The sequence below is a fragment of the Mya arenaria genome, chromosome 5 (assembly GCF_026914265.1).
Source record: "Mya arenaria isolate MELC-2E11 chromosome 5, ASM2691426v1".
NCBI lineage: Eukaryota > Metazoa > Mollusca > Bivalvia > Myida > Myidae > Mya > Mya arenaria.
The window spans coordinates 67,134,717-67,148,778 of NC_069126.1; the positions used below are offsets into that span (position 1 = coordinate 67,134,717).

General features: G+C 33.6%; 1 protein-coding gene across 2 annotated transcripts; it reads left to right on the plus strand.

Annotated features, from left to right (window-relative positions):
- The first annotated feature begins 80 nt into the window (after positions 1-80).
- Positions 81-13,830, plus strand: LOC128234118 (receptor-type tyrosine-protein phosphatase alpha-like). 2 transcript variants are annotated; one of them, XM_052948140.1, is made up of 27 exons: positions 81-193; positions 628-969; positions 1,185-1,526; positions 1,665-1,946; positions 2,158-2,457; positions 2,696-2,983; positions 3,359-3,649; positions 4,057-4,362; positions 4,468-4,761; positions 5,031-5,147; positions 5,382-5,415; positions 5,768-5,960; positions 6,531-6,618; positions 6,713-6,780; positions 7,147-7,183; positions 7,431-7,528; positions 7,769-7,885; positions 7,988-8,142; positions 8,687-8,822; positions 9,061-9,192; positions 9,371-9,491; positions 9,721-9,794; positions 9,901-10,029; positions 10,372-10,497; positions 10,980-11,104; positions 11,724-11,859; positions 12,101-13,830. In XM_052948140.1, exons 1-27 carry the CDS (start codon positions 112-114, stop codon positions 12,212-12,214), a joined length of 4,527 nt encoding a protein of 1,508 aa, XP_052804100.1. In that variant the 5' UTR covers positions 81-111; the 3' UTR covers positions 12,215-13,830. The 2 variants fall into 2 exon arrangements, with proteins under 2 accessions (XP_052804100.1, XP_052804101.1); XM_052948141.1 differs by lacking the exons at positions 81-193; positions 628-969; positions 1,185-1,526; positions 1,665-1,946; positions 2,158-2,457 and having other exon boundaries at positions 2,902-3,077.
- Positions 13,831-14,062: the final 232 nt, after the last annotated feature.

Genomic DNA, 14,062 nt, shown 5'->3' on the forward strand with positions numbered 1-14,062 from the left:
CAATCCACAATCCTGTCAGATTAAATCTATTGTAAACGGTCACCTAATGTTAAAGCTACCAGCAGAGCATCACGGAAGTTTACAGTCTACACATTGTGTGCGCAAAATGTGATGTTTAACACAATTATGAAGACAAGAGTTTTGAATATGAGGATATATTCGATAATTTATTTACTGACATTGTTGCAATTTGGTAAGTATTCCGTTAGAACCATTTAATTAGGTACATGTGACAAAAGGACTAGTCTGAGCGCGATGTGATTAAACAGTAAACCTCACTTGTATCAATCATTTATAGAGAATTAGAGCTATGAGTTATTGTGTTTACGTTGCCTTCAATTTCGCTGATGTTCATTGTAAACCTTATTAAAAGTTTAATTTAATCTAAACAATTTATATCAAGAAATCAGTTTTAAACACTAAAAATCTAATGACCGATATTCTAACTGATTGTCAACAATATAGACATTAAGAAGGATATTATATATCAGTGAACGTTTTTGATTTTCAAATTTTAAAATGTTAACAATAACAAGGTTTGTATTTTTTTTTTGCATAAATATTGTGTTACAAATGTTAGGCATTGATACTCATTTTACTGAGTATTTCTTTCTTTTTACTTTTTAGCAAGATGCAATGTCTATTTGACTGCGGAAACTGCCTTCGTCAAAGAAAATATGACGCAGATATTCACTTGCTCTTCTGAACAGACTGCAAAATTTGTAGAATTACTTAAATATAATGACAAGTATGCCGCAACTATTGGCTACCCTAAAGACGAATGTGTTATTCAAATAAGAGCATACGTGTCGAACTGTTCCTGTGTAAGTCCAACATGTTACAAGTGCACTTCTTATCCTCTGACAAGGTTGAACTTCACCGATCCTTGGATATGTGTGGGTACTTTCTCTTCTATAGAAGGCGTTGACATAACCAGCAAAAGCAACGTGTTACATGTTGATCTCAGAGGTAACATACTAAAAAGAAATGTCACAACCGTAGGTTAGCAATTGACCATAATGAGGAGGCAAGCAAGCGGTCACTTACGAATTTATCAGAAAGTAATCTACTTTTAATCGATTTTTACTGTTACTTACATGTAAGTTAAAGGATATAAGTATATAGTAGATGTTGTTTTTTAGGTTAACAATTTGTTTAGGTAAATACACATACTATGTTTATAGTTCCAATTGTACTGGTTGACATATCGGGAGAAGGGTCCGGTAGTATTACTATTCACGAAGGCGATGCACTTCAGCTTATTTGTGACGCACCTAATGGAATTCCAGCGGCAAATATCACATGGTTCTTTGACAACGCAACAGCACATTTCTACAGGGATGACATTCCTATTTTGAATTCAGCGAAAAGCATTACCGTTGACAATGTTGATAATACAAAAACTGTAACCAGCACTCTTACATACACTGTGACGAGGCAAAATCATCTCATGGGAGTGTATTGCAATGCCAGTAATATGGCAAACGACCTCCTTTCTAGCAGGAAGATTTCTCTGAATGTTATATGTAGGTAGTATTGAATACGAATGTTCTAATGCATTATCTGAAATGAATTAAATATTATATTTTATCCGGTAATGCAATACATATATGGAATCATTAGGTATGCTATCATTAACAATTACCTATTTTCACAATTTTTAGATGTACCGGAAGGTAGCATTTTGATCGCAAATAATACTTACTTTATGATAAGAAACTCGGAAACGATCCAACAGCTGCAGTGCTCTGTGATAGGAGGCAATCCGCTCGCAAATCTCTTTTGGAAATGTTACAATGGAAATCAAACTTACAGCAACATCACGGATAGGGCAGTTAGTTCTGTGACTTGGAGGGCAGGGCATACTACAGAATCCGTCTGCACCTGTTTTGCCTCGCATGAAATGGATTGGTCTGATGAGAAGAACGTTACAGTGAAAGTCCTATGTCAGTTAAACCGTTTTTATATCATTCACTTTACGAAGTAATTTCATATTACAAAACGCAACTTATATATTGCTTTTAGTAACTGACAAAATGAATTATATAGTACGGGTTAAGTGGGAATAATTGTGAAAAGGTAATATATATCCATTCTGGATCTAAATACTTATTAATTATTAATTTGTTGATAATTATATTATTGCCTGTATTGTAGATCCGCCGTTGTCTCCAATATGTGAAGTTGGGAACTCCGAAATTGCACCTGGAACTTTGAACGTTTCCTTGTCTTCCAATCTTACTTTAAACTGTTATAGCGAAGCAAACCCTGAACCGAATTATTTTAGATGGAGTCTTCCAAGTGGAAAAACGACACCAGGCAGTATTTTGTCCATATGTGATATACAAGCTGAAGATGGGGGATCCTATATATTGTCGATACAAAACTTAATGTTGCCAAGTGTTGGAAATCAACAGAATGGAACGAGAAATGATATGTTTAATATCAATGTTCAATGTAAGCACTTTGATTAGCTACTGAAATGATACTATCACAATTACTCACAAGTTCGCGAAGATCCGTTTAGGAGCAATACTTAAGATATTCTTAGGAAGTTTTCCAATTTTTGTCAAAGGTTTCGCTTGTATTTAAAATGATGAGAAAAATAATTGTAAAAAAACAACACAAAAAACCTCCTGCACAATAAAATATATTATTGCAATTTTAATTTATCTTTTGTTTGTTTGCATTTTAGATTCGCCGTCGATTAAAGATTTGAATTCGACGATTACAGCAGCAGAGAACCAACTTCTAAATTATTCATGCAACGCAACACCTGGGAACCCAAATAAAACCATATTTTCATGGTCAAGAAATGGGATGAACATTTTTGAAATTTCTAACAGTATGTTCCTGGTCATTGAAAACATATCTATTACAGACGAAGGTTTTTATAACTGTACGGTCGAAAATTATATGGAGCCTACAGGATTCAACGGAACGTATGGAACTGACAGCCGCAGTATCTTCCTCGACGTAAAATGTCAGTTTTATACCTCATGCAACAGTTCATATCTGAAAGTTTGTTTCCAATATCCAATATACAATCATGGTCATGTATCTTAAAGTTGAATCAGGTACTTGCATGTTGTCCCTATACATTCTTTGATGGATAAAATGAGTTCTATTAAGGCAATTACGTTATTGAGAAAAAAGAGTAGTATCAATATGTTGAGATTGAGAAATCAAAATATCATTTTACCTAGAGTTAAAATAATATGGCATTATACATTGCAAAATGGAAAAGGTACTTTGTTTTCCACATTATTCATTTTTGCTACCCATGTCAATTATATGCCATATCTGTTCGTCGTATGTCTAATTTTAATATCCGGTACAACGTACATTATACTTGTAGATGCTGCAAGAATCGAATCATTTCGCGGGTACAACGATACAAATGACGAACGGTACATTGTCGATCATGGCGACGAAATACAATTGAAGTGTGTTATAAACGGAGACCCTCAGCCTGAAATATACATAAAAAGAAACGACAAAATCCTGGCTTCAGTGCTTTCTGGTCTGGAGTTACAAATGAGCAAAATAAGTTCTTGCTTGGAAGATATAGGAACGTTCACTTGCAATGCTAAAAATGAGTTGAATTTGGAAATACCAAGTTATAAAACACTTGATGTTGATGTCAAGTGTAAGTCAAATTACTTTGTCAAAGTTATACTCAACTGCTATTTATATAAACGTTATTAGTACAATAACAGTTATTGTATTGCTACTGGAAAGCATAAACTGGAAAGCACAATGAACTCGAGCGCACAGATTGTTCGATTAATACTAACTGTTCATTTAAAAAACATGAACTCTTTCCAGTGAAGACAATACTTTAATACGGTATTTAATAACTTCATCACGAGCGTTTTAATATGTTCCTATATTCATTTAGTATATAGACTCTTATTTTCACAAATGTACCACTAAAGTGCGATAGAAACAACATTGAAAAATGAGAAATAATTACGAAATGAGTTAATAAAAAACAAGTACATGTTTAGTTGTAGTTCCTGAGCATTTGTATCATATGTGTTCTCGTCCATCTAGGTATGCCACTGTATCCTTTAGGATATTCGCCGAAGTTGAATGTCGCTGCCAGGTCCGGGGAAGACGTGATTTTAACGTTTACAGTATTTTCGAATCCACCACCATTTTCTGCATTGTGGTCTTTTAGACAGGATATGCAACAAAGTCCTCAAAATGTTACACAAGATATAATATACATTTCCAATGATAATATGACAACCGACATAAGGATCTCAAGAATAAAACCGGATGAATTCGGAGAGTATTCAGTTACTGTACACAACACCCTGGGATCGATTAGTGAAACATTCTTTATAACTCCTGAAGGTAATTGATGCAAATGACTTTTCATTACAGCTTTGTCGTTAATTGTTTGTCAACATATTTTGTTAAACCTTAAAACTTAAATCATGTTTTATTTTATTTGTACAGGACCACCAGAAAAGCCTTCGCATTTTGTTGTTAAAGAAGAACTTATTACTGACACCACAGCTGTAGTTGCTTGGAAACCTTCATTTAACGGAGGCTATCTTCAAACATTCTATGTTCTTTGGAGACAGGTCCTTACAAACAATTGGTTCTCTGCAGACGCAGGGACTTACGCTATTAACTTCACAATCACAGAGCTGATACCAGGAACAAAATATGAGGCAAAAATGTATTCTTCCAATATTAACGGAAAGTCGGGCGAATCTGATCTTATTACATTTTCAACAATTGAGACCGGTACGTACATACTTCGCTTAAGGTTTATTTAGTCCAGTTTAGTTCTGATATGTTTAGAATGTGCGAATCAATTGAACGGTCAAATAAAACTGTCAGTGGTGACAGTAAGGCCTTAGTATCGTGTCTTTAAATAGGGTCTTTTTAAATTATTGCGCAACCGGGCTTGGCCTATGAACACCATTGTATCATTAACGCACACAAACACATGCTTATGTGTGATTATACATGCAATTTCACGTTCATACATTACGGTATATTTCTATTTTCAGTAAAAGTAGAATCTGTTCAGATTGGCGTTGCAATAATTTCGGGGATAGTTTCTGGTGTTGCTGCCATGGCCATTGCTGTTATCATTGTTTTAATTGTGTTGCGGAGGAGATCAAAAGGTAGTAGCGATGGTTTAGAAATGAAACATTTTAAATTGTAAAATTGCTTTACATGTTTGTGTGACGTTTGTATTATACTTATCTTTGATTCAACTAAGTATACTAGATTGTTTATAAATGTAAGGTTAATTTGTAAGTTTGAACTTAAACGCAATCGAGGAAAAAGCGGGAATTACAATATTTCCAGTATCAGTTTATAAATCTTCTTTTTAATGCAATTTTAAATTTTGATAGGAACAAATGGACGGTGTGACCGAGGACCACAATTGTAAGTATTCAGTCTCTTAAAATTACATCTAACTATGTAATCATATGTATGCTTTACGAGAACCAGTCAACACTTTTTGACCGTTTTGTAAATCTATAAATTATCTCATTATAATCACCAACTATTTCTTCCTTCTGTTATAGTTCTTGTTGAGTGAGTTTTATTGTTATTCACAAACGATACTCGAGGCTTGATATTCGTGATAAGTATTATCATTCTGCCCAACCGAATTACTATCGGCAACGCGAAATAAATGATTTTAATCAGATTGTATTTATGGTTTTCAAACAATTGTTTTAGCTGATTTATGTTTCTTTTATGATCCATTATTAAATAAAACATAACTTTGTAGTCACGAAATGGAATCCGTTTATGGGAATCTGGCATCAGATCCTGACATACCAACAAGATTCGATGAAGAAAAAAATATGTATGGGAACTTGCCTGCTAATTATTTCTCTAGGCGAACCATATCGCTTGACTTATTGCGAAGCGCAGTGAAAGAATTAAAAAAGGAACCTGTTCCCTTTTTTAAAGAGTTCTATGTGAGTACTTAAGTCTTTACCAATGTAATTTGAGGTGAGTTCGTGTCATCTTTATGTATCCTCATTTCGTTGACATCATGTTAATGTGTCGAAAAATATAATGAGTTTGCTTAAAAGTTGTACAATTTAATCGATCTGAAAAATCTGCTGTTATGCGTATCGTATGTTTAATTTGTATTGCCATAATAACAAACCTCTAGATAATGAGAATAGCTATTTTTGTATCAATGCTTTAATGATAAGAGTCCTGCATGTGTACTCAGATTTAAAGACATTCTCACCTATATTTTTGTTCAATGTATTTTTACTGTTCCTGATATTGTATAACTTCTATATCAATAATATATGGCAAAGTAATCCATTTTTTCTTTCATGCATGCTATATTTGTGTTTTGTGTTTAAATGATGATCTATTTATGCTGAAGTTAAAAAAAACCCATTAAGTTATGTTCTGTTTAGATTTGTTGAATGGAATAATGCGTAGCAAGCAATTTAAAATTCCCACTTGACCATTGTTAATAGCCCACGATAGGACATGCATAAAATCGTTTGTTTGCGTTTCCCTTTCAGTCGCTACAAATTGGCCTAAAATATCATGCTGACGAAGCAGTGAAGTCTCACAACATTGACAAAAACAGATACAGGGACGTCTATCCATGTATGTATCAATCAAATACCATTGCAATCTTGAACGAACTTGTTTATTTGATGTATATGTGTATGCAAAAATATTATAATTGTATTAACTTTAGACGATGCTTCAAGAGTGATTTTACCTGGAGATCCGGCTGAAGATTACATTAATGCCAGTTATATTGACGTGAGTATTCACAAATGTTTTATTTTCTCGCCCAATTTATCGAAACATCTTAAGTCCCTTATAACAGGCTTAAGCAGTTCGCTATTTTGGTTTTGGTATTATTTGTATACCATATGCACGTTTGGACTATCTTTTATCTATTTTTTATTCAGTAAAACCAAGATTAAGTAAGAACTTTGGATTAATGAAAAAAGATTTCACGCTTAAGAACTGACGAGAAACTAGGGCGTGTGCATTCTGCCATCGTGTGATTATGTTGTCAAGTTATGCAAACTTATTTGTTTAGTTTGATGTAAGCAATTGGCCATGATATGTTTCTGCTACTCTGAGAGAAAATGAGTTATGAACTTTTTGGTTCCGTTCCAGGGATATTGTCAAGAAAAGCGATATATAGCTGCACAAGGTACGTTAAATGATGAAGAATCAAAACCCTCTTGATCTTTCTTTCTCCATAAAGCTTTATTTTATTCTCTTTCGTGTATCGGTAAACGCGATATATAACTATCTGAAATATGTTTTATCATACACTTTATGCAATTTCATAATCACGTCCACAGTGTAGTCTATTATAAAACAACAAATGGCGTTAAATGTTTCTAAATCTGTTAACAGAATGAATGCATGATTATATGTGTAGGACATTTTTGTAGGGCCTCTTGACAATACAGTTTCGGATCTTTGGCGAATGATCGATGCAGAAAATGTGCAAGCCATTGTCATGGTTACCAATCTTATAGAAGCTGGCACGGTAAGATTAAGCTATTTTGCAATGTTGGAGGCATACAACATTGGAACCTCGTTTTCAAGACCTTTTGGAAACATAATTAATTATGTCTACAGTATACATTCACCATGAATTCAGCAGACAAGGCATATATTCCTTAAAACGCAAACGTAGATCTAAACGCTCCGTTGACCCTGTGCATGCACGATTTTTAATAAGTAGTCGGTGTTGTTTGCAATTGTTCCATTTTCTGTTGTCTTTCAGATAAAATGCTGTCAGTACTGGTCTGATCGTCCCGTAACATACGGGAAGTGTTGTGTGAGTCTTGAAAGAATTGAGGAATATGCTGATTATGTTGTTCGGCACATAGTTTATTGCATGGTAAGCTAAAGGTTTGAAACATAATATGCTCTCATGCCTTTCTCATTGAACAAATATGAAACCGTTTTACAGAAGGACAATCATACTTAAATTATGTTACAGGAGGGTTCAAAAAGCGAAAAAATGGTGAAACAATACCACTATACCGCATGGCCTGACAAAGATGTCCCAGACTCGGCACTGTCAATTGTTCAGTTCTGGAGATTGGTGCGGAACAGCGAAATGTCAGCTACTTCACCATGGCTTGTTCATTGCAGGTTTTAAAACATTCTTTACAGTTTCAATGTTTGCTTTAAACCCTTCGTTGTTTTCGATGACAGTTCTAAGATGGTAGCCGTAATCCTAAGGTTTATTGATAATGATTTATTTTGTGTGTCTCTAATTAAATGTGTTTAATGCCCGTGGGATGTTGCTGTTTAATCCCTGTGGGATTCGACAGTTCAATGCCCCTGAAATGTGGCTGTTTAATACTCGTGGGATGTGGCTGTTGAATCCATGTGAGATTTGACTGTTAAATGCCCATGACACGTGGCTTTTTAATACCCTTGGGATGTGGCTGTTTAATTCCTGTGAGATTTGACTATAAAGTGTCCATGAAATGTGGCTATCTAATACCCGTGGGATGTAGCTGTTTAATCCCCGTGGGATGTTGCTATATAATCCCCGTGGGATGATATGGCTGTTTAATCCCCATTGGGTGAGGCGGTTTAATGTGGCTGTGGAAGCAGATATATTAACAAAAAACATTGATATTCTGTTTTGCCATTTCTACTCAAATTAGTTGCATATGTATATTTTAAGCGCTGGAATAGGAAGGACAGGCACATTTATTGCACTAGACTATCTTCACGATCAGGGAAAAACAGAGGGCAGCGTCAATATTCCCCGAGCAGTTGACGCTCTTAGAGAGCAGCGAATAAGCTTAGTTCAGACAAAGGTACATTATGAACTATGAACGCAAAAATCACCAGATGTGCAGTAAAACTCCTTTGATGAAAATTTACAAAGAAGTGTGTAAGGCAGTAAGAATTTTTACACTATTGATAATACAAAAAAAAGATCAAGATAATCGACTTTTTGTTTTACGAATCAGTCATCCGTCAAGTAAGTTTCACATTTATATGACATAACACTCCCACCTTATGAACATGTTTTCATCATTTACTGCTTTTCAGGAACAATACTTGTACCTTCACGAAGCCCTTGCAGAACTTCATGATCCTATCGGAGAGATATATGCTGTGGAGAACTTTCTTCAATTGTACAAGAAGAGCAGATTGCATGCCACAGAAGACAATGAATTTAGGGTAAAATATTAACTGTTGCTAAATCAGTCTCTTTATAAAATGTCGCTACTATGTTGATCTCTAAAGCGGGAAATGTCGAAATATAAAATCGTATATCTATATCATGACTACAGTCTTGTTTTTCTTTGCATTTTGTGCTCTATAATCAATAATTGATATATGAGACGTATACTAACAGGAATTGTGCGAACTTCTTGTGGCTTGCAATACAGAAGAAAGAGACACTCAGATTAAGAAGGCACCGGACGGTGCTTTGGTGGAAAATCTTATCAAATCATTTGACAGAAAGATACTACCAGGTTAGTTTGATTACATACACGTATACAATGTATTAATATGGACATGGACATTAATGTAAATAACTTGAACAAAGCACTATTCACTTAAAATCATTTGCAATGGTTGTTGTCACGGTTTTAAATCATTGACTATTTCTTTCTTCCACCCAGAACATAATATAAAAGCAGTACACTCCTGTTACATTGACAATATAACATAGTATGTACTTATATGCCTTTTTATTATCAGACGACACGTACCGCCCAAAGCTGACTATACGTAGGCCAGGGGAAAACGACTTCATCAACGCGATCTTCATACCGGTACATAGTATTTCAGTAATATACCTTTTACTGAGTAATATTTATATGACCCTGCTGTTCAACCTATTACATGAAGCAAAACTGCATTCTATATTCTTTGTTTTAGACAATAAGACAGAGAAACAAGTTTATCCTGACACAGTGCCCACTGGAGAACACTGTTGTTGATTTTATTCGGCTGCTCTGGGACCACGCCATTAAAAACGTCGTTGTGCTTGAAAGCGAGGTTGATAAGGTATATAAATAATGAAAGACATGCCACTAGCAAAACACCATTCTAGTATCGTGTTCAATGTAACAAAGACCAAACCTGAAAGCGAAGATTAAATATGAATAATTAACTTACACATATGATGTTTTCAAATAATACATTGGAAACTACAGACGACAGGGCGCGTAGTCAAAACCTTCACGACTATCCTGTTCAGAGGCACAAGGTTAAGACATAAACGAGACACGGAACACGTCCCAAAATAACAAAGACTAAACATGTATCAGTTGAAAATAGATAATGATCACACAACCTCACAATGGTCACAACATTAATGAATACAAATGTGATTGTGTTCTGTTTCAGAACAGTTGTTTTTGGCCTCAAGAAGACAAACCTATATATTTAGGACCTTTTGTCGTCAGTTTGATGTTAACTCAGATGAAAAACAAATGGATTGTTCAGACCATCAACATATCATTACCGGAAAAGGTAAAGCTCACATATAAATGTATCTTAAAGCTGGGTTTATTTTCATAGACATCTACTTTTCACTTAATGTTAGAGATATAACTGTCATGAATGAAATATATTTCCATGTTATAGAGAAAACTTGAGGTTCTCATTGTATGAATGACATCACATTATGACGTCATGATAATATCAGTATTACGCTCTAATTGGATAAATATTACGTCATTGGCCAATGGTAAATAACGTTACACATATCGTGTAATCTTTTATCATACGAACGCATATTGCCGATATATTTTCTTAATATTTAATCCGTACAAATAGGTTTAATGATTTTAAATTATGAAGAATAATTATTCGATTTTTTTAACGTGCTCATGATATAAGGCACGCAGGCAAATTCCCCAACTTCATGAAACTGCTCACTTACCCTCCTACGTTAATAAACTTAATAAAAATACAATCTATTTTCAACTACTATTATGTCTTCGTAATTACAGATGCAACACCAGGAAGTAACAACATATCATGTGACTACTTCAACAAATTGGGAAGAAACCCTAACGATACTAGATTTGCTAGTGTTGGTCAATAACCTGCCTGGGCCTCTAGTCGTTCAATGCCGGTAAACGTTCACATAAAATTACATTCCTTCTCTAGATATGTCAATAACCTGAATACAAACAAATTGACACTTGAGAATGGCAAAGTCATAATATTTACAGCAACGTGAATAACGGAGTGTTCTTCTTTAAACATGTTCTGTATGTCAATAGAGGCTTTGTGAGACAGTTCATAGAATTGGTTAAGTACATTAGTTATGATAAATTGTTTATAAATCGAAAGCACTAAACGAAACATTTGGGAAGTATATGAATCGATGTTTCAGTTGCGTATGAAACTAATAAACTTCGTTGAGAGGGCAAGATTTGTTTGTAATGTGTTATTGTTAGCTTGTCAAAAGGGGATTTTCAAAAAGAGCTTTTTTATGAACTCTATTACGCATTAGTAAAACTTGCAATAAACATTCTAAATGAATGTTATCTCTTGCTTATCCCTTAAGTTACTTTGTTTTACAAACATAATTTTTAACTAAGTATATACATTCGATGGACAATATTCAAGAAACATATCCTAAACATTTGAAACATGCATTTAATCAACGGTTTAAGATTTAACCTATACGTATATTGAGTTTTAACTTCATCTGCACTTAATGTAATTGCTGCGTTAACACTTTTCAGGGATGGTTTTACCAAAAGCGGTTTATTTGTCACATTACTGTGTATCAGTGACCGCATCACCACTGACAGGCAGGTGGCAATAGCAGAAACTGTTCGCATTGTTAAACAAAGAAGACATTCAGCTGTCACGAATGTGGTGAGTTTTGTATATAAAGGTTATCTTGAACGACTTTACATATCTTAAACAACGCAAACAAAGGAATGTTAAAAATATGCAGGTTAAAAGACAGCTTATGTAGGTTATATAAATGGACGTTCTATAACTTAACTCGTCAACTTTTGGTTGTCCCATGCAAAGAAGCCGATGCTGTGTGATATACAATGTGTGCCGAATCTGGTTTGTCGTTTGTTTTTGCATTATTTTATTTATATCTCAGGATCAATACAGAATGTGTTACGATGTCATATACGAGCTCCTTATCAACGCACAGAAAAAAGAGGAGGTAAAAATGGAATATGTGAACATGCAATTCCCAAAATATGATCAATAGACTGAACATTTCAATGCAATGAAGGCTTCAAGGTCATACACGCTCTTCTTATGCAAGCCCTTCAAATAAACGTACCGGTATCATTGCGATAAGAAAGCACCTGTGTTGTTATGTGTTCTTTCTTGTCTGACTTACTTTGTCATGAACAAAGGAGATTTGTTGAAGATTTAGGTTAAGAAATGTTTTTGCCTACGTTAAACATTGTCAAATATCAAGAGGATATCCAAGCTAAATATACATGCAGTACGAAAACCTATGTCTTAGAAGTTTGTTTTGCGTTTGCATTTTTTAAATATATTTTCTATAAATCTTATTTGGATAACAATACTAATATGCTATGATATTAATGCTAACCATACTCTTTTATAGTTTCAATATAATTTATTCCAAAATAGTTCTTGATTATAAACTGTGTTTCAGTGATCATAGCACCCGCACATTCACCATCTTGTCGTCCCTAAGAAATTTTGAATTATAATGTAATACAAGTAATAACAATTTTACCAGGTAAATATTAAAACTGAACAAACAAATTTATGGTAATTTTCTCCTTTTTAAGAGCTTTGTTGTTGAAAAAAAATGGCAATATGTAGTGTCCGTAACCTATCTGGTAACATTGATATTTTTTATTCAATTTTAAAAGATATTTTAGCTATTAAACGTGTTTTTGTATTCAACCCAATGAAATACAGTTTTTATGTGGTTTTTTATATTTAATTGAATAAAGAAATCTAATACATAACGTAGTGTCCGTTACGAATAATTATGCATTTCTTAGTAAGATATGTATTAACTTTATCTATAAACAATTCACAACTTCCCTATAATTTTGAAAGCATTAAAAAAATGAAAAATCAATAACAGTTTGATATAAACACATTCTATTTCAATCCAGTTTGATCTTTTGTTAATATGCAACGATGTCATATTTAATGACATAGACATCAGATAATAGCACAGAAGGTATTTTGGCTGCTAGACTTGTCAATGTTATTCCTTTGTGTCATTATATTCATAGCATAACGTCTAGTAGAAATTAGAGTGTGATTCCAGCAATATCTCCTAGATAAATTTAATGAATATATTTGTAACTTAGTCTCTTCGTTCACTTTATAAAATATATAAAACTTTGGTGTTACACTGATAGTTTATATTGCAATGCCCCTTGGGAAATATCTTCGTTAATAATTGTGACATAAACTTGGGTTGAATTGTCTTTAAAACACGAAGTTCGTCCAATGGCAGTAAGTTAGGTACATCACAAATAGTAACTCACAATTACTGATTTAAAATGAACTATTGTATGCAGATAGTGAATAAATAAAAATGAAATTAGTTAAAAAAAATTGCGATCTTAAAAATGACATGGTAAAGATGTTGATATATAAGAACACTACCATGATACAGTTAATTAAAACATAATAAAGTAAAACATTACATTGTGAAGCAATTTACAGCAAACCTAAATCATATAAAAGCACAAAGATTTAGTCACCCTAGCGACTTTTTGTCAAAATATGTATTCATATTTTCGTATGTATATCGTTTGTGAAATTACGATTGATTTTTTCGATTTAAAATGTTAAATAATTATTGTTTATGTGTTAGTTCGCCATATGTTGTTATCTTCTATAGAACACTCGTTATTGATATATATGTGATCTACGTTTTGCTTTGTGTTAACTTTAACACTTTTTTTATAAGAAAAGTGTTAATGTAAATTATGAACATTATTAAAAACTGTATCCGTATCTGAATAAATCTGTTTAGTGAAATAATAACGGGCTTTTTGATTGTTATACTGTTAAGTTTAAATTTTGTTGACTGCAGTTTCCCAAAAAACACCGG

What these genes read in the sequence shown, in the direction of transcription:
- LOC128234118 (XM_052948140.1), top strand. Translation starts at nt 112, where the DNA reads ATGTTTAACACAATTATGAAGACAAGAGTTTTGAATATGAGGATATAT. An exon ending in GTTACATGTTGATCTCAGAG is followed by an intron (nt 970 to 1,184) that starts GTAACATACTAA and finishes CTATGTTTATAG; the next exon opens with TTCCAATTGTACTGGTTGAC. An exon ending in TAAGCTTAGTTCAGACAAAG is followed by an intron (nt 8,823 to 9,060) that starts GTACATTATGAA and finishes ACTGCTTTTCAG; the next exon opens with GAACAATACTTGTACCTTCA.